This window comes from Molothrus ater, chromosome 19 (assembly GCF_012460135.2).
Source record: "Molothrus ater isolate BHLD 08-10-18 breed brown headed cowbird chromosome 19, BPBGC_Mater_1.1, whole genome shotgun sequence".
Taxonomy (NCBI): Eukaryota; Metazoa; Chordata; class Aves; order Passeriformes; family Icteridae; genus Molothrus; species Molothrus ater.
Genome location: NC_050496.2, coordinates 4175607 through 4197130, shown reverse-complemented (window position 1 = coordinate 4197130; position 21524 = coordinate 4175607). Strand labels below are relative to the sequence as shown.

Genomic DNA, 21524 nt, shown 5'->3' with positions numbered 1-21524 from the left:
GTTTTCAAACTCTTCTGTGTCTTGGGGATAATATCTGAAGAATAATATTTAACAAATATAAAGTCTTCCCTTACATTAAAGCTTTTCTTTAGAAAGCAAGAGGCTATAGTAGGTATGTGACTAGGCTAAAATAATAGTTAAAAATTAAAAGTGAACTAAGAGGAGAAGAATGCTTATAAAAAGGAACAGCCAGACAGGATCCTTTCAGAGACTGGAAGTTTAGCTGAGCAATAATACATCTGATTTAATTAGTCTGTGTCAGAACAGTGGGTTATCACTTGTACTTGCTCAGAATGTGAGCACTGGATGAACATCCTCCCCCTGCCATGTTGCTGCTGTTACTGATTTTTAAAACTTGTAAAATTCCTGCTGGTGATCCATCAAAACTGTCCATGCATTTTCTGAAGTGTGTGGAGGAGTCCATGAGCCAAATTCTGTGAGGATTATAAACAGTATATGCAAGCTTGATGCTTTTTGTTACTGTTTCCTCTTGGTTGAACAGTGATTGCATAAGTTGATGAAGTGTTTCTGGGAGGAATACTTGTGTCAAATTCTGTGCTCGCTAAAGTGGAAGCACTACATTGCATATTCTCAACAAAAAAAGTGCTATAATGTTATTTTAACAGTGCCAGCAGCTCTTCTGAAACGAGGCACAGCCTGGCATATACCAGGCTTGAATTTAAGGCACCCAAGAAATGACTTAACATTATGTGTTGTGTTTGATTTTCCTTTGACCCTCTCTTTTATTTGCACCCAGCCCTTGAGAGAATGTGAGATTTAAACCCACACCCAGAGATACTCATCTGTCAGTAAAAAATCCCTGGAGTAAACTTTGGTCAGTGCAGCAGCAGTGTTCTGTGTGCTGAATTGTTTTAACAAAAATCACTGTTTCAAGCCTGGCTCTTGTGTGTGATCTCCTCTTTGTGTTCAGGGCCTGAGTACCTCTAAAAGTTTTCTTTGGCCAGTTGTTCTCCCTTCCCTGGGTGTTCTGTGGAACTCCAGGGTAATTCTTTCTCTGGAGAATAACCAAGTTCACCAGTGTCAGTGAATCCCCTGTGCACTGGGAAGATTCCCTGGATGATACATGTTGCAATTGCAAATCGGAACTCATTAAGTCAAACTAATATTTAGCCTTCAGATCGAGAAATCAGCATTAATTCTTCTGTTCTGGAAGGCACTGAGAGAATGCCACTTGCAGAGTGGGTCATTTATAGTGCAAATTTCCGTTTTTCCCACTTCCCCCTTCCTGGGTTTCCAAGAGGTACTTGAGGGAGAATGGAGCACAATCAGCATTCCATTCATGCAGCTCTAGTGTGCTCCCAGGGAACTTTGTTCTCTGCTTAGGGTGACTGCAGCTCTGTATTAAGACAAAAAACTGGATTTAATTCCACTTTGATCAAAGCCACAATTGTCAAAACAAAAGCGTTTTGCAGGCAATTATGATATAAAGACTTCTAAAATAGACAACAGTCAAAATTCTTCTCCTGAGTTAAAATTGGTGTTGAAAATAAGTTTCTCTGTTATGTTTCCTCCACTGAAATCTAAAACTCATGTGCTGAACCCTAATATATCTCTATAACAATATCCTTAAGGCATGACCCCTGATCTCCCAGCTGGGGATTGGTGAGGAGCTCAGAGAGTTGGGCCATCCATTGCTTCAAAGCTTCCTGCCCTCCCTCAGCATTAAAGTCCAGCTGTGTAAAATCTAATAGAAGCTACTTCCCTTGGAAATTTCCTTTTACTGGCGAGTTGTGTGGTTCCAGATAATGCTTAAGATGCAAATCTTTTAATAGAACCATTTCCTAAACTTGAAAAGATTCTAGAATCATGGGCTAGAAATTACCACACTTCAGTCTGACACACCTAACCCAGGCCAGATGATTTTACCAAATACTTTCCAAAGCTGACATGATGATTTTTGGCTGCTCTGTGGAATATCTGTCACAATTAACTGATTGGAATCTCTGTGTGTTAGTGGATATGTATTTTAAAAAGCACCCAGAGCAGCAGCTTGCACAGCTGTTCAGGAGACTGAATAGAATTTTGCTTCTCCTCCTGTTCAGAGTTTACGTAATGCTGGAAGCAGCTGAAATGTGGAAAAATGACTGTTTACTTAGACTCACTTGTCAAGTTACCAAGGTTAAATATACTGGAGAAAAACTGAGAAGCTGCTTTTATAAAACTTCCAAAGATTACAGATTTCAATTTTTTTTATATTAGCTTAAAGAGGTTTACATTTAAAGTAATACAGGGACTTTGCTGAATAAGTAGTTCTTAATATTAAAAGGCAGTTAAGAACTTGAATCTTCCTTAACACACGAGGCTAAAATTAACTTTGGAGATTCACAGCTCATTTTCAGTCTGACATACTTTAGATAATTCCCCTTGAGTTTAATTTCCAAAGTAAATTTAAATAATGAATAATCACTTGCAATGGCATTTCAAGGGTGGAATTTATGCAAATGGAAAATAAATAAGATATTTGAAAAAGCACAGATTGGATTGAACCATTGACCAGCAGGATTTTTCTTTTTAAGTTTCTGAAAGCTCTGTGAAAAATGTATTGCTCTTCAGCCCATTTAGAAAATGTCCTATTTACAGTCAAAATCACTTAGCTTCAGAAATAATGTGAATTTTAAAAAATTGATCTTGCATTTTGCCACTGTTCTGATGGAATATCTGAACTATCTCAAGCATGACTCTTTCCTAGTAAGTATAATGTGTAGTGCCTTTGATTATATTATCATTTTAATGGTTCAAATTTGCTGCTTCTGGACATCAGGCTGACTCTCTTTGGCTTTATAGATCTAAAAAATAGTTCTTAAGGTGTATCTCATGAATTAAAGTATCCCTAAATTACAGGTAAGTAATAAGATGGTAAATGGGATAAATGCACTTCAGTGATAAGAGTAGATTAGAAAAAAAATGATCTGTTTTTCCAGATTGACAAATCAAAGTATAATCCCTTGATCTAGGTTGTAATGAGCTTCCTGATCAGCAGTACATTATTATTTCACTATAAAAGTTATTACTTTGAAAAGTCATTTAAAAAAATTCAGACTCTATCAAGCTAAGTGCCACACCTGCTCATAAACACTCACCATTTTTATTCCTTCCAGTCTCATTTTGTTTTCCTGGAAAAAATACATTTCACACATCACGTGGAGAGGGGTTGAGAGGCTGGTGAGGAAAAAGGAAGCTCTTCTGCAAGTGCTTTTGAAAGCACAAAGTAGGCTTTAAATATATAGAGAAGTATTTTACTCCCTGAAGAAGAGTACTGTGCTGAGAATTTGTCCTGGATACTTAAATCCTGGGGAAGGGAATAAACTTGAGTGTTTGCTCCCAAAACCTCTGAGCTGTTTTCCCTTCTGCTGTAGAACTCCCTGAGTCTCATCTGCTTTGCTTCCTGCCTTTGAAAAAGCTGAGTTGAAAATTCAGCCTTATTTGCTGTTGGAAATGTGTTGGTAAAGCTGTGGTGGAGCAGAGGCTTATGTGGAATTTCTGAATTTATATTAAATACCTGCAGGTTCTCTGCTGGTTGATGATGGTGGTGTTAGACACAATGTAAGAAGAAATGATTATTTGGCCACTTGTTTGGAATGAGCTGTGGGTAACAAATAGGAGAGTTCACTTAAGTACTGTGGAAAAATATTGACTTAGCAGCCAGCTAACAGTGCAATTCATGTGTTATTTTGTGTTATTTCTGACCTGTTTAGCTATTTCCATGCTTGGTTTCCTGGTTGTTTATTTTTTTTGGGGGAGTGCAAACACATGACCTGACTGTAGCTGACAGCTGCAGTTCTCTTGTTCACCAAAAGCTTTGAGTCAGTTTTTAACAAGTCCTTTACACTTTAAAGGCTAAGCCACCACTGCTGTCACACTCTGAAAGGTGTCAGAGAAAGGAAAATAAGTATCAAAACAGCTTTTGTGTTTTGTTCTGAAAGCACTCCAAGCTTTTCACCCCTGCAGGTAGATGTTTCAGCTCTGCTGTGATGAAGTGCTGCTCCAGGATCTGTTGATCCATCCAAGTGATGCTGCCTTTGAGTTAAAACTCCTAAATTTGTGGGAATCTGGCAGAAAAGAAGTGGTTACACATCCTGCAGAGTCCTGGACACTCAGGGTTCTACAGTTACAGACTGGAGAAGGTATAATAACTTCATGCTCATGGTCTAAAGTGTGGTTAGACAGTAAAAGCATGTGTAAAAGCCTTCAAAACCTTGTGGGAAAGAGATAGGGTGATTTTTTTTGGGATTGGTTAAAAAAACATATCCAAGGAGAAGCCAGAGGTTGCTTAGAGATCAGAATGAGGTGTTTCCACATTGTTGGGCAGTCTGTGCTGCCCAAGGACTTCACCTTCAGTCAGAGTCCAGAATCTGGAACCCAGAATTGAGGGGTATTTGTTGTAACCAAGACTGCTTTTGCTTTGAACTTGGTTTGGAGTCAGTATGTTCCTGGAGGGAGGCCAGGGATGGAATCTTTAAGCTCCTGCATTCTGAATGTAAAATGAATCTTCTGAGAATATGCAAGGAAAGCTGTTAATTAGCTCAAGTTGAAATTAATTACAGGTTGGTCTTAAATGGTCTATTTCCTTTTCTCCCAAGTGAATTTGTCTTGCAATTTTTTCATGTAGTTTAAAAATACTGTGCATGTATTCTAAATTAAGAACTAGGATGTTGAGCTGAATTATTTAACACTTTATTTCGTTTTTGTGATAGAGTTAAGACAGGTCAGGTTAGCAGCTCATGTAAAATATTAAGTAAGGCCTTTTACAGGTAGTTTGATAATTTGACTTTCTCCCAGTCAAACTGCAGCTGGTTCAGCCATCAGCAGTCAGTCAGTGTGTGAGATCAGAGTCCTGCCAAGGGCCCACACTGGTGGCAGCATGGCTGGGAGGACAGCCTGGCATCCTCTGGGCTCCACTGCCAAAAGAGCACAAGCCAGCAGTGAGCCATCACAATTTGAGATCAGCTCTCAAGGTCTTGGCTTTTCTCTGCACAGCTTTTGCTCAAGTCATGCTGATTTCAGCCCAGTTCACAAAGTTTTTCAGCTTGTGGCCTTTTTCTTCGAAGGGTCAGAGAAATATCACCAAAATGTGCTTTCCCATTGTAGCTGAGCTGATGCACCAAGCCAGCCTAGGGACACAGGGTGGGCCAGAGCTGTCCTGGAAAAAAGGAAGATAAATTCTTTGTCAACCCCATTTTTCACAGCTGAGAGCAGCCCTGTGGGATCAGGTGCTCATCCCTCTGTGCTGTGGGTGAGCTGCTGGCAGCAGGAAACAGGAGTCAGAAGGGCATCTGGCACTGGGGCTGCACTGGGAGCCCTCAATTCCGTTGGGAAATAATTAGGGATCTGCAGTTTGAAAAATGCAGAAGCTGCTTGTTGTAACACTAAATGAAGGGGCCATTAGAAACCTGATTCAGCAGTCTTCAGGTATTATTTAGCAGTGCAAAGTACTTGCAAATTGCACTTAATGGTTTGGAGTTGTGGATTCTGTGAGTTGCTTTGGCATAAAGGGGGCTCTGTTCTTGCTTTAGAAAAATGAAAATTAAAAATTTCTATGTTGTGTGCTGGAACAATCACGTGTGGATGGACTGGCTGCCTGTCTTGCTTTGTATTCATGTATAAAACTTCATGTTTGAGCATTTTCTATCTTGGATTTCTCTTGGGTTTTACTTTATTGTAATTAGTTTTAGGGTTCTATATATATGCAAATTTGAAAATAAAAATATCACCCGGCTACCAGCTTTAACTCTGGCAACAGCAGAGGGATTGTGGGAGGGAGCAAAGAGAAGCTACTCTTTTGCATTAAAAATGAATTTTTATTTAAACTGTTTTAATTCTCAATTATAAATGTTTGGGCTGTCTTAAATTACTGTTTCAAGGTTTTGTCATGGTCAGATTGATGAAGTTAAATATCTAAATCTGTGGGGTTATGGATTACTGGATAATTACAGCTGTTTTCATTTTGTTGGTATTTATGCTCTCATAACTTGAGTACAGATGCTTTTTGGAACACATGCAGATCAATTTGTGCAGGAGTTGAAAGCTGCCCTGCAAACCTCACCATCTCAGCCTGTCTGATAACTTTCTGCCATGCCTAGTGCTGCTGTAGTATTAGATCATATCTCTGTGACAAGAATAGATCTCATTTTGTGAAAATGAGTATTTCCCTGGTGATGGTCGGGGTGGCAACGTGCCATTTAGAGTTGTTTATCCCACAGCAGAAGGGAGCAGCTTCCTGATGAGAGCACTTCCTTTCTTGTGTGCATTGTGTCCCTTCATTTAGTGTAAAATTCAAATGCCAAAGACATTTGGTCCGGGTCAGGCATACCAGAGAGCAGGAGCCTTTCCAGAGGATGTTTTCTTCAGGTTATTTCATTCAATGTGTGAATTATACTGTAGAATTTGCAAAACTGTCTTTGCTGTGCAATTCATTGGCTTGTAGATAAGTTCTTCATTACTGAATTCAAGGCACTATGAAATTACTTCTTTCTATTGAAGTGTTTCATGGTGTGTGTGGTGCAGCCATGGAAGTTGTAATGAACAGGATTTAAGGCAATTTCACTTGAACTTGTTTGTTCTGTGTTGACTAAACCAATTCATGCTTTTGTTTGCCTTTCAAAGGAGGGTGAAGAACAAAGAACTGATTGTCTATAATCTCTGACATTTAATTTCTTTTTAGAAAAGAATCAAATGACTCTTGACTTTTTTTTTATTATAATTATTATTGGTTTATCTTTTGAAGCTAGGTGGTGTTTTCTGTCTGTTTTTTTGGGGTGCAGAAGCTGTACCATGCCAGTGATGGATCTTGCACTGGTATCACCTGGTTATTGAGATATCTGGATGATGAATTTGGATTTTTATTCTGTCTCTTAATGAGAAGCACAGAACTGGATTGCACCATGAGGCCTCTCTAGCTAGTGCTGCCTTTCAGGCAGTGGCCAAGGGCAGTGTCTGCCTCCAGGGGAGAAGATAGGAATGAGATAAACATATGGTAACACTCTCTTAGGACACTCTCTCATCCTCCAGCAATGTGTCTTGACAGCCCTTCTGGTCCAGAATGTGCCATTGTCAGGAATAACATCTCATGTGCTTGATTTCTTGTGCTCCCAATCCCTTCTGGAGCCCAGTGAACTCTGTGCTGATGACACTCAGCCAAGAGATGGATCCTCTCCCTGGAGCCTGGCAGAGCTTGCTCAGCCTCACACCTCCTGCTCCTGTGTCAGCAGAGGCAGCCCAGCCTGGCTCAGGCTCTCCCAGGTCTGCCAGGTACCTCCCTCAGGTCTTCAGGTACTCATTTTCATGGTGCTGCTCTTAGTCAGTTCAGTAGTTTAAGATTTCACATGAGGAATTGCTGCTCTGTACTCTTGGTTTTCCATCATCAGGTTTTTTTTACCTTTTTGAGGGTCTCCCGATACAGCAGACATGGATGGAAATAATTTTTTTGTTACACTTCCTAGCTTGAGATAAATGGTGTGCAGGCTCCAGACCCTGTCATGCTGCATTTTGCTGGCATTCCATTGACTTTAGTGAATAGTCAAAACTTAAAACTTATTAATTTGTTTGCTTAACATAATATGGCTGCTCTCTGCCTGGCAGTTGATGTTTTGCTGGTCCAAAAGCCAAACCAAGGTGTTGCTATTTATCTATTTATTCAATTTTGTGTTCTTCTGCTGAAGCTCACTGTACTGACAGTCTTGGAAGAGGGAAATCACTGGTGCAGTGCTTAGAGGCCAATTGCCTCTGGGCCAAATGAGAACCTGGTGGGTGAAGTCTGAGGCAATGAAGTCAAACCTGTTCCACTGAACCTTCATGGAGGGGGGGGGGGAAAGTCTGGAGAGTTTTTTCCTTGTGCTGGTACAAGTCTTTAACCTCTCAGGCAATGGTTTAATGAGGAATTCTGCACCCACACTGTAGCAGTGCTGTAGTCATCCTGTCCTCCTCCACTCATAAATTAGATTTTGTCTGCACAGTAATAATTTTATTTAAAATAGCCTAACATATTCCAGATGTTAAACACGTTGTAACAGACCTTCTTATTGAAAGTGTCTGTGATTCTAAGACCAAACAAGAGATGAATACTAATTATAGGACTCCTAAAAGTGAGGCTTAAACGTGGTACAATAGAGCAGCAAGGAATATTTGACTGTTCTAAAAATAGATCCTCAGTGGACACAGTGAGATTGCAGCTGAATTGTAAAAAACTGACTGCAGAGGCACCAAACTTGCAATTTTGTTAACTGGAAAAGGAAAGGGGAAGCCAAGCACCAAATTCTGCTTTCAGTGTGACAATACCCCGTGCCTGTGAAATGCCTGTTGGCAACACAGAGCGTGCTTGTGAGTGTTCAGCTGCTGTAGGACAAGGAATGGTAATTAAAGAAACGGTAGGACAAGGTTAATGATTTACAGTTGTTTTTATGTGTGTCTCTTAAAAAACTCACAGGGAGATACGTTCCTGTGTTATGTAAAGGGCTGTGCATTGCCAGCGTTGCAGAGAATTAGGAAGTGCTTGGGAATAGCTGCCATTCCTCAGTAATCACATGTCGGTCTCCAGGCACTGAAGCTCTCCTGGCCTGTCGCCAGCCTTTGCTGTGATGCTCTTTTGGAGGTCAGCCTCTTCTCCAGAGTGCTTTAACCTTGAGCCAAAACAGTCGTGTCCTGTGCAATTGGGGTCAGAAGCCAAGTTTCCTCTCGGAGGAAGGAACTACTGAAGTTGACTTTAATTGCAGGGCACATTCTGTCAGACAAAGTGTTGTGCCCCGAGCTACGTGGCTTCTGGGCCAGACTGATTTCCATCTGTCTTGCTGGGAACACGGGCAGGGCAGGCATTTTTCTCCGAATATACAACAGCGTTGCAAATGTGTTTAATACAAACAAGGTACAGTGACATTGCAAGTCCATGTGGGATTGCTGTGGCCCCCACGAGGCCAGGTAAGATCTGTGTGGGGTGAAGAGCAGCTTGGAGCAGCCCAGCTGTGCAGTCTGTCCTCGGTGTTCCACCTTCAGTCTAGACCAGAACAATGCCAGTTGTTTTCCAACCAGCAATTTGATCTTGGTCTCTCAGTCATAAGCCAGCCTAACCTGAATGGTCAGGCTTTCCCAGCTTACTCCAAAGGAAAGGAAGATTAAAATGATTTTATTTGCATTCAATGTGGTTGTTGGGTTTTCTGTCCTTAACCTTTTGTTTTTCTTGAGGAAGGAGTGGTACTTGCCCAACTTCTCTATTCCAGGTTCTCATTTTAGAGGTTTGTGTTTCAGGATTGTACAGAGGCTGCAGTTGAAGTTTGTCTTGCTCACTCTTCAGTGGAGAGGCACTTGGGCACTTTGGGCTCTCTGGACTTCCCAAAGGGAGGAGGAGAATTAATTATTCTCTTGTGTGTGCCTGGAAGGCAAAGCAGGTATAACTCTGATTCCTACATAGGCTGTCCACTTTCTCCTCTGTCCTACCCTCACATTAAGGTGTCTTCTGAAGATGGACATTTAGGTTCCCATACAAGAATCAATTATTACACAATTCCACCTGTGCAAATTTATTTAAGCAAACCACAGATGACTCATATCTGTTTTAAAGTAACCACTCTTCAAACTAAAGTCATGTTGAGGCATGTCTGTGGTTACTGAAGATCATCTTTTACAGATAGAAGATGGAATGGTAACCCTTTTCTTCAGCTTGCATCCTTTATCCCCAGTTTGTTCTACCTGCTGAATTGGTGTACCTTTTGCCATCAAAACTTCGAATAAAATTGCATTAAATCATCAAAAGTTTAATTTTTGTCTGGAAGAAGATGGAATCTGTGTGTAGCAGAGTGGTTTTCAAGTAGTCATGGGCCAGTTCCCTTCCAATGTCATTCCATGCAATATGAGGCCCCTGTAATTTTGCTGGTAAAACTTCTCTGAGCACTTTTCTGAAATGAAAATGCCCAGATGTTGAATGGAAGGAGCACTGAGGGGGGATAGAGTGGAAAGAGCCTGCATGGGTGGCTTGACTGGGCCCAGCCCTGATGAGAATTGAGGTTTCTGTGTCTGCCTGTTTCCTTCTGGTGCAGCAAGAGGCTCTTTGCTTGCTCTGCTAAGTTGGTGACCACAGCTGAATAACTCAGCAGTGAACTACCAGTAAAATTCCACTTACCTAGAACAGAACCTTTTCTGAATCACCTGTTTTATTTATAAGGCCTAAATTATTTTAATGAAATATTAAAGTATTAAAATAACTTTAGGCATGCTTGAAAACCCTGAACACTGAGGCTGAGATTCTTTAGCTCTGTAGCCAACACATTTAAGCTGCCATACAGAGGAAATTTGCTGCAGACCTGCCTGTCCCCCAGAAACTCCTTTTTTTGCTCCTGTTTTTTGCCAGTGCTTCTATTCCCTTCCTTGCTTTTGGTTTTGGGCAGTCTTAAGTGAATCTGTGCTATTTTTAGTATAACTCAGATTTGTCAAGAATGCTTAATGAACATATGTTGTCAAGTATTTCCTTGGACAGGCTGAGAGTGTCACTGATATTTAGTTGCAGGTGCTGTCTAAATGGAGCATTTTTTTAATAAGCTGCCTCTGAAATCCTTTTGATTTCTGGTTTGTGTGCTGATAGAAAAACAAGCACTCCTTTGCTTCGCATTTACTTTGCAGAGAATGTAATCTGAAATTCTGAAATGTGTGTAAACTTTTTTAATCACTACAAGGAAATGTGCTTTTTCCCCCCTAAAACTGTTACTATCTTTTTGATAGTAGGCAGGGTTTGATGTCTGCTGTAAACTTAACAGCAGTAGAAAATCAGTTCTAAATCCTGTTTCTGAAAGTGATACTAATATGCATAATCCCATCTAGTTGATTCTTAGGCTGAATTTCTCCAAATCATTCTTTGCAACACCTACCAGAGGTGAATTTGTTGCTGTGTCCTGTGATTGACAACTGAGATAATGTCCCAAAGTCCTCATGGTTTGGGGTCATGTTTTGTGCAGTAAGAATGTTTTGGTTTCAGTAGGACTCCTGCTGCTTTCTCTGTGTGATGACCTCCAAGGAGAGAAGTTTAAACACAAGCAAGACAAACTAAAATGGGTACCAAATTTTGGGAAGATGGTGTGGATGCTGTGCTGAGTTTCCTTGGAGATCTGTCCAGTTTCAGTGACATTTAGCAATGACCTGGAGGATGTCATGAGCAGTGTGGTGTTTTCAGGGCAGTGCTGGGTTAATGGTTGGACTCAATGGTCCTAAAGTCTTTTCCAGCCAGAATGAGTTTATGATTCCATGTGCATTCCACCTCAAAGCCAGGTTACAAGAGCTGGCCTCCAGGGTTGCCTTTAGAGCTGTTTAAAATGCCAAGCTATGCATTTGGTGTGGATTTGGAATGTAATTAAAGCCAATAAGTGATCAACAGTGTAACCATGGAAATGCTGCCTGAACCACAGAGAGGAACAGAAATGCCAGTAATTGTGTGTTGGTGCAGTTGCTTTCACTTGGAAGTGCTTGGTAGCAGTTTAACACATGAAAAGTCCTGCTATCAGAAATCCAGGGTGATGGGTAAGCAGCACTCTGTGAGCTGCAGTTTCCTTTATAACACAATTTCAGTGATATTTCATTATTTTTGTGATTGGCTGTGTGTATCAGCTATGCTTTTGCCTGAAATTTAAGATGAAGCTGTTCCTTTTACACTGCAGAAGACTTGGAAGAGATTAAATAGGTGTGAAGTAGCCTGGGTTGTCCCTGCAGAGCTGTGTGGAGATAAAGCTCTGTTCTGAAAGGTTGTTTGGCTTCCCCATGCACATCCCTGGTGTTCTGGATGAGTGGTGGTAAGTGCTGTTTGAAGCCAGGAACCGAGAAGAAATTGTCTCTACATTTTTATGGCCTCAGAGTAACTTAGTGGAGCCAAGCACAAGGAGAACTTCTGTGCTGTTTCCTGTCTCCATAGAGATTTTTAATTTACTGAATCAAAGCCCTTCGTACAAGATCACAAAGCAGTTATTGAATTTGAGTTTAGTCTGTATACTGGGTGATTTTGTAGTGGTTATGGGCAATGTCCTCATTGTTTTCAGGAATTTGCAGAATGGATGTGAAGCTGGAAGTTTCTTGCTGTGTTTTTCTAGGATTTGAGCAGCAAATTGCCTGCCCTGCACGTGGGTAGGGCTGTTAACCTATTTGATAGAACAAATAGATATTGTTTGTTCAGTGGTGACATCCACTGAAGACACGATCGCTTTAACAGGTAGAATCTATTTGAAATGTGCAAGAAACTTAACTGGGTATTTACTTTATTGAAAGTACTGTGGGCTTCTAGTACAGCTTCTAATATGTAAAAATGGACAGAGCAGACTTGCCCTCTTCTTTTAATAGGAAGTAATAAAATCTGAGGCTTTATATAGTTAAGCTGGGGGTGAATTTAAATGTATTGGAATAAATCTGCTCATCCTTTCTTCCTCTTTCTTTATGGACATTCACAAGGCACAAGTGGGTTGTTCATAGCAGTGTAGAGCCTGAAATCCTTTCCAGTGAAACGTGACTAAATCAAGAGAACCCCTTAAACAAGTATAGGCACCAAGAGAAGATGAGGACAAGTAGAGATTATGCTTTTCTGTACACTTAATAAAACCTTTTCTTCCATGCAAGACTCTTGAGTGCCAGAGGAGCTGTTGAGGGCAAGAATTAATGGCTTTGGTAAATGCCAGGAAAAGAAATGTTTTCTTATTCACCTCATTTTCCTCAACTCCTGCTTCCATGGAGAGTTTCTCAGGAATTTCATTTGGATTCCACAGAAGGAGAGGTGAGCTGAGGAAGCTCAATTTGCTGGCTGCTAAGCCAGTTATTCTTTCAGATGCTTTCTTGAGACAAGGATTCTGGAAAGAACAAGTCCTTGTAGCACTTCATGATTGAACAAAACCCAAGGAAGCCCTGGTGGTGTTAATGAAAAGGTTTTGCAATGCCCTTCAGTGTTTGTTGGGTGTAAGAGCAGCTTAGAGCACAGGTTATTTAACATCTGTGGGTGTTGGAGGCCCAGGGAGTTCCTGGACACTGTGCAGGGTTCTGTACTGCCTGGGAGCTCAGGGCTCATTCAGTGTGGGAAGTCTCCCTGGATCTTCTGAGAAGAAGAGATGCAAACCTGGGCTGTACATTTGAGCACCACTTCAGTGCAGTGTCAGAAATACAGCGTTTGAAGAATCTGAATATCATGCTGCAGTAAGTTTTTGAACCACTGACAATTTCTCTTCCCAGATACTCAACCTGAAAGCTCTGATCTCTGCCTTGGAGAGCATCCAAGGTTGTTTTCAAAGATTGCTTCTCTTGCTGTTTGAGAAATAATTAACCTTCAATTACAACTCATGAACAACATCTGTGCAAAGGAGGTTCTTGTTAGTACTTGTCTGATTTGTATAATAATGTGTTTGTGTGGTGTATTAAAAAAAAAAAAAGACAAACCCCAGAACTTCAAAAACAAAAAAGCCATTGTAATTGTAGTCCAAGGATTTGATGCATCATTATATAAAACTTTTACAGCCTCCTTTATGAAAATTTTAGACTAACTCCATTGTTTATGAACTTTAAGGTAGGAATGTACTTCTGCAAAGCAGAAGGAGCTGGGCCATTTTGCCAATTACTTGGGAATGCTTTGCTTTGGAAGACTGGATATGAACAGTGCTGTAAACTTACACACTTAATGCAGTAAAGTTCATTTAATTAGAAAGTTCCAGGTCACTTCTTACACTCATGTAGTAAACAGGAACTCTTTAGCCTCTAAAATGGAGCAGAATGTTTATCTTACTGATATTGACTTGTCCTATTGATTTTTCGGTGTAACTTGCAGAAGGGTTATTTATTTTATCTTGGGTACACTTAATAAGCATCATTAATACTGAGATGGCCAAATTTCTTTGTACCAGGGAACAGAACAGAGGGTGAAGACAGTCTATTGTGGTTCTTGAATGACTTGTGCCATTCCAGGGTAAAATGGACTTTTTTGGACTGTAATGGAGGGAGGATACAAGAGGTGCAAAGTAAAATCAGCTCAGGATGCAGTTGTAGGAAAGTGTGATGGGGAGAAAGGAGAATTGTGCAAATTTTGTTTTCCTGAAGCTTGGAGTAAGGGTCCACTCTCATTTGCCAAGAGAATGCCAGCTCATTTTGGGAATCCTTTGGAATGCATCCCAGCACACGGAGCAGCCGTGCCCTCAGATCTGCCTGCAGAGCCAGCTCTCTGCTCCTCACACCCTGCCCAAGGACAGCTCTGCTTGCAAAGGCAGGATTTTCCTCTCTTCTGTGCAATTCTGCTCTGCATGGAGTGGAAGAGCTTTTTCCTGTTGTAAAATGAATGTATTTAAACAAAGGTATATTTGAATGTGGGGCATTGGGATTTAGTTTCTCTTTCAACAAACCAAGATGAAACAGAGCCTTCCTTTTTAATGAATGCTTGCTGCATGCTTCATCTGTCTTAATCCTTAAAATCTCTGCAGTAGCTCTCCTTCAGGTGAAGAGTTATAATTTTTAATTCAAATTGCTTCCACACAAGGTATTTCCTGATGTACTTTCTAATTACTTACTCCAGTTCAGTGATAAATTGTTAAGCAAACATTTTGTTTGTTGATCTTGCTCTGATAGCCAGCAGGTTCCCCATTGGTGAATCTTACTGGAAAAGCTATAGTTTATTAGTTCTAGTTCTTTTTGAACATTTTTAAAGTAGAAATTGCAATGGAAGGCTTAAATTCTTTTCTTTTTTTCCTTTTAAAGTAAGTCATAGTGTTCTTTACACTCTGGTCATATCTTGATGGCATAGACTGTGCTAAGATTTACAGAGAAGTCAAATGACTGTTAAACAACCTCCTATTTGCTGAGGACCAGAAATGGTATATAAAGGAAATTTTTGTTTAGATGATACCCAACCATTCGTGGACAGGTTGTCTGTAGTCCCCACAAGCCTCAGCTGTGATCTGTGTAACTAAAACCTTCTCCATCTTTTCCACAGACAGTTCTAGAACTGAGTGCTTGCCAAGCAGCCTTTGTTTCCCAGCAATAAGAGAATAACTCTTCTCTTTGTAAATGAGAACATTTAATGAGGTGAAAACACAACAGAGAGAAAAACCACTAAAGCTCCTGAGCAAGGGCTGCTGTGGAGAGCTGCTCTGAGGGGAAGGTCCCTGCACCAAGCCAAGGGGAGCAGGGCCTGCCTGGGACCCTGAACGTGCCCTTGAAGTGTGGAGGTGTTTGAGGGTCCCCAGGATGAGGGAAGAGATGAGAATCTTGACTCCATGTTTCAGAAGGCTGATTTATTATTTTATGATATAATATTAAATGAAAATGATATACTAAAACTATACTAAAGGAAGAGAAAGGAGACATCAGAAGGCTAGAAAAGAATGAATAATAAAATCTTGTGACTGACCAGAGAGTGACACAGCTGGACCATGATCGGAATTCACATGGAACCAATCCAAGATGCACCTGTTGGTAACCACCTCCAGACCACATTCCACAGCCATCAGACACTTATTGTTTACATTGCTTTTCTGAGGCTTCTCAGGAGAAAAACCCGAGTGAAAGGATTTTCATAAAATATGCCAGTGCCACTTGGAGGACTTGTCCTGCAGAGGTGGCTTTACAGGGGAGTCTCTGCCCAGAGAGCTGCCTGCCTGTGTGTTAAAGATGTTTGTGCTTCCCCAACGTGCAGTTTGCTTCACGTTCCCTCTCCCCAGTGCCTGGGAGTGTTACCTTACCAAACCCCCTATTTCTGGAGCTCTTTGAGGTGTATCCACTGTAACCATCTGCTCTCTTGCCTGCCCACCCCCGAGCTGCTCACTCCCATGTGAGCTAACATCCCTCAGAGCCACTGAGATCAACTGCTTTGTTCAAGTCTCACGATTTTTATGCTGCTTTGAACAAGTGTCATGATTTTTATACATATGTATGGATTGTGAAAGGAGTGATGGAGAGCTCTGAACAGCAGAATACAGGGCATGAAAAGTTATTTGCTGATCTGTGTGAGTTCAGCCAGAATTGTTTCAAGCTCAGCTGCCAAGAATTTGAAAGCTCTTGGTTGCCCTGCCGTGGGGTCACTGCTTTTCCTATTGATCTGCAGTGCTCTAATGCAAGGGGAGGAGAGGATACAGTGATACAGAGATACCATCTCTATATGCAGCATCCCAAAAAACTCACTTCCTTTTCAAGCCAGGACATGCAGGAATCCTCAGGCTCCTGGAATGCAGCCTGTGGAGCCAGGGCAGCATCCTGAGTGACCCTTCTTTTTTCTTGTGTTGGTGAATAATTCAGAAACCCCACGCACTGGAAGTGGATGGGGAGCACAGTGAACTTTGCTATGCACTTGCATGTTGGTGCCCACACATGGTCAGGCTCTGCAGGCAGAAATTAAAATTAGCACTGAGATTGGACTGCCAGGATGAATCTGTTCATGGGTTTTCTTGAGGTGCCCTTGGAGAATGTGGTGCTGCTCTTGGAATATTGCTTGGCCAGTAATTTTGGACAGAAAGCATCAAAAAGAAATAAAACATCTTAACAGCTTGATTCATGCCATTAAGCTGCTAAAGCACTCAATATGCTTAATTTCCTAAATGGTAATTGAAATTCCTCTGTATTTCACCAGGTTAGAATTTCTGTTTGGAGGATTCACCTACTACAGCAGAAGATTACTTGGAATATTTTTTTCCTCTTTAAAGTGTACAAGTTACTTTTGAGTCATTTAATGGAAATACTAAATAATCCCTGTCCTGGTAGGCTTGAGACTGGGAATATATTAATCTGGCCAGAGAAGCTGAGTAATTTATTTGCATGAATGACTGACTCTCCCTACTGAGGACTGAGCACATGCTTATTATCAAGGTATTTTGTTAGTCCTAGGCATGGTTTGAGAAGCAAAAAAGACAGAAATCTTTCAAAACTTGGTTGAGGGGGTCATACCTAATGCTGTTTTAAAGGTATTTTGAAAGGAACTTGTTATTCCTGATACTAGAATTCCAAAATCCAAGGGCTGTGGCAGCAAGTACAATTCCCTTGGCTATGAACAACGACTGCAATGGGTTTTAAATAGTCTGACTTCTGAATTGCTTTCATGTCTTCACACTCAGCTGAAATACTAGCAAGGATAAAAGTGGAATAAATCCTGTTATTTTGACTCTACTCTGAGCATGAGTTGCTAAGGGAAGCAGTTGGAAAAGCAGCTTTATTCCAGTGCTATTTTGGTTGAAATTACGCTTGTCAGTGCTCTTGCTGTTAACATGCATTAAGAAAGTTAAATTTGTGGTTCAAGCTGCTTCACCAGACTGTGTTTTTCTTGATGCACAATGCAGCTTCTAATGGATCGGAGTACACAAATGTTCCAGAGGCTGGTGGGAAATGTAAAAGTACATTATTGAGGAATTGCAGAATTGCAGGCTCAAAATCACTTTTTGTAAGATCTGTACACAGGTGTCTCAGCCACAGAGGTGTTGTGACTTCATGTCAAGCCCAGCAGCAGCTGCAGAATTTTGGGGATGAGCACATCTGTGCTTTTGACTTGTGCTCTGTGTCAGTCTCCACACAGCCTGTGTGTTAAATGGGACAGTGACAGTGTCATGTCCTTGAAATGCCATTCCTGGGTGCATTTAGTGCTACAGCAGCAGCACTTCACTCCTGCATGGAGCCCTTCAGGGTTTTCTGCAGCTGCTCCTCTTTTGAGGAACTAATTGTCTTTGATTGTATCTGTACAGTGAAATTGGAACACTGAGACAAAGGTGTGGAATATCTGATTTTATTTGTGAAGAGAGACCTATCTGTCCTGGTTTCACCGCAATGCTGTCATACAAGGAAGGAGCAATATTTTATAATAAACTCTGCTTTATCAGCCTGCTGGAGGAACACTGCATAATGCAGTTATTTCCTGTCTGCAAAGCTGGATTTGAGACAAAGTTTCTGGTTCAAAACACTTCGGTAATGCAGCAAAATCCCCTCAGTTCTCTTGGAAAATAAAAGCAGTGTTTGATCTTTCTTTAATTTTCTCGTGCTCTTTGAATAGCTCCAGTCTTGGCCATGCATGTGCTGCTCTGACTCACGTGGCTCTTGCTGTGTTGTACCACAAATTACAGGTTTTCTTCCTGTGCTGTGTAGGTTTGTGGTGAAAGATCTGTCAGTGTCCTGTAGCCTTTAGCAGCTTTTTCCTGCCCACTCTGCACTCTGAAAGTGCAGTTTGTCCCTTGTGGAAGGCACAGCTGTGCTTAAATCAGATTGAATCTTTTGTTGTGGCCATGGTTTGCTCTGATCACCTTTTATTCAAACTGGGCTGTGCTGAGAAATGGTGCATTACAAGGATGAGTTGGCAGTGGGACATTAAGAAATAAAATCTGATTTAAGAGCCCAGTAAATTTGACTGTGAACAATTTTCTGTGTGTATGTTCTTTAGGGAGAAAGAATCCTGAGTTGCTGTTAATCTCTTGGAAACCTTCAAGTTTTTTTTTTTTGCTTTTCTGTGAACATTCAGCTTGCCAGCTTTTGGCAGACAATTATTTCATTCTCTTCTGAATTGAGCACATTCAATTCAGTCTTGCCATTTAAAACAACATATTCTTCTTGGGCATTTTTTTTGTTCCCAGTTCAGGAGCAGGTAATGCTCTGAATTGCAAACATTCACAGGGCAAACATGAAGTGTTTGGAGGACTGAGATGAGAAAAGTGTCAATATGTGCAAAGAAGGAGACTTGCAAAGGCTTTGGCCTAAAGGGGGCTGTTTGGATGGGGGAAACTCATCATCCAACGGTAAAAAAGACTGAAAAAAGTGAGAAAAATAGATACCTACCTATTAGGTAGCTAGTGCCCTTGCTCTCCTGTCTATAAAATAATTGTAACATAAGGTCCTCAAAAGTATTAAATGAAGCAATCCAAAAATGAGATATGCTTCTAAATTCTGCTTCTTCTAGAAATGTTTTCTTTTTCTGACTTCAACTACAGTCATTGCAGTTAAAATAGGGATTAATTTATGAAGAATACTGAGATTTTTTCAGGGAGAGGGCTGAGATACTAATGAGCAACTGAAATGTCCAGCCTTCTGTCCAGAACAAGAGCCTTGTAAAAGAAATACAGCTTCTTTGCCATACCAACAGTGCTGACTATTGTGTTGCAGCACCAATGCTCTGTCCCTGCTGTTTGCACCCCCATCTCTGAGGCCAGGAATGATTGCTGTCCTTCAGTCAGAGCCAGGCAGCTGTGCACAGATGGGCTCTGGAGCAGGGACTGTGTGTGACCCCTTCCCTGGCTGCATTTCTTCTGCCTTACACAGCAGCTTGATGAACTTGGGACAGTCATGCTGCAAAAACTGTTTAAAAATATGCACAAAGGGGAAAAAAGCTGACGCTGTTTTAGTGCCTTACACCACTGTCACCATAGAAACACTGCTTTCAAACTAGGTTTGAGCACTGGTAATAAACTGAAGTATTTTAATTGTTCTAAAGGGAGAATTAAGAGACCTTTTCTGTTCCAGCCTCACCATTGCATACTTTGTGCAGCTGCTGCTTGTTTTGTTCCCCACCCTCTCCCTCTTGGTGCTGCAGCCCAGCTGTTGTCAGAGTAGTTGAAATCATCTAAAAGGACAGAGTGAATATTTTACCTCTTTTAAGGATTTGTTTCATGATTCTCTCTCAGATTTACTTTATCTAAGCTTTCTTCTTCTGCATTGGGACATCGTGCAAAATCCTACCTCTTCATCAAAGCCAGTGAGGTTCTGATAGTAGCAAAAATGAAGGGAAAGCAGGCTAAAGAGTTAGTTGCTTCACTGCTACCCCATGAGGAAAAAAACAGCCAAAGAGAAGCAGAGATACATCAGAGACTGTGAAAGAAAAAGAAAAAAATAAGAGCTCTCTTGTATTCTCCAGCCACAGTGGTTTTAAAATCAAAATTCAACAAGTTTGCTAGGGGGCAAAACACCCATTTTCTTCTTATTTGTTTTACTGATCCCACATCCTTAACTCTCCTGTCTGTCTGATTTAATACCATCTTTTCTGTGTGTCAAGTATTTAAGGGAGGAAGATATTTACATGACTGTGTTTTTTAACCAAAATCAAAGCTGTTGCTAGCTCTGCATTATTACAAGAAGTTTTACATTTTCACAAGTGTGAAATGAGCTCATTGTATTAGACTGGCTGTTGTTGGACAAAACTGGGAACTGATAAACTGCAGTGAAATCATTAGGAACACTCTGTGCCCAGGGAGCTTGAGAGCTCTATTAGCTTAAGAAATAGCTTTTGAAATGTTTTTATTAGAGCTTGGGGAGCTGTATGAAATCCCTCTAGACAGCTTGGTGAAACACCGGTAATTAGTAAGTGGGTTTTTTTAATCCAAGACATAATTGTTTTGTCTTGTGGTATTTTAAGACTGGAGGGTCTGATTTTCCTGTTATCAAGGGGGTTGTCATGGTACAGAATGAATAACTTCCTTTCCAGAGGGAGGGGAGGAATGGGTTATTTTGTGTGGTTTAAAAACTGCCTTACTGGCAAGGAACATATTAATAAATGGATTGTTTGGAATGCACTGTGACTCTTTCAGCTGTCATTGGGTTCAGGAAGGCTCGGCCCCTTCCACGGAAGCTCTGAAGGGCACTGAGCCTCTAAATGCTGGAGGAGCTCTGCACACCCTCAGGAATTAATGGTGATGATTGTTTGTTCTCTTTCCATCGTGACAGGCATATGAAAGGAGGTTTCCTACGTGCCCTCTGATCCCCATGTTTGTAGCCAGTGACACTGTAAACGAGTACAAGAGTGAGGATGAGGCCATCCACGTGATCGAGCGGCGCTGCAAGCTGGACATCGATGCACCACGGCTGCTGAAAAAGGTGGTGAGCTCTGAAGTGCCTGCTTTGGGCTTCTGGATATCCCTTCACCTGAATACTCTACTGTCTTGGTTTGAACAGACAGGTGTCTGCTAAGGAAGGCAGGAGCCTCCCCTGAAATGGAAAATATAAACCCCCCCTCCCTCTGAATTATTATAATTTTGAAATTAAGGGGCTCTCAGACAAAGATATGGGAATAGGAATAACAGTTCTTTACTAGAAAAACTAAAAATACAAATGTAACAGTACAAACAAAAAAACTACTGATGGAGTGAGAGCAGGAGCTGAACAGGACCCACCCTGTGTGCCACCCCCATCCCATGGGGGCTCAGCCCTCCTGCAGTGCCAGCTGTGGCTCTGCTGCAGCAGGGATCCTGCACAAGGGGGGAGTTTTCCTCTGCAGCTCCAGGGCTGCTGGAGATGGGCCTGGGCTCCCTCTGGCAATGCAGGGCAGCAGAAGCTGCTCCTCTGGCAATGCACTGGGCAAAGGCTGCTGTGCTGTGCCAGGCTCAGATTGGATCCAGGTAGGAATGCTTGGCTCCTGCCCTGGGCGCAGCATCTCCCCATGGGATGATGGAATTGGATCAGCCCTGCAGGGACACTCAGTGGCCATGGACAGCAGAGATCTCCTGCAGGGAGGATTGGCTATGGGAGAGATAAAGAAAACTCCCAATGAACAGCAGAGAACTGCCCCAGCTCTGACAGATAGGAGAAGAACACCCCAATCCCCAATTTCC

General features: G+C 41.4%; 1 protein-coding gene across 1 annotated transcript in view; it reads left to right on the top strand.

Annotated features, from left to right (window-relative positions):
• Positions 1-21524, top strand: part of SEC14L1 (SEC14 like lipid binding 1) — a 41411-nt gene that overhangs the window by 1461 nt on the left and 18426 nt on the right. Inside the window, 1 exon segment of the mRNA XM_036394550.1 lies at positions 20641-20790. Within this exon segment, the coding sequence (XP_036250443.1) occupies positions 20641-20790 (150 nt within the window).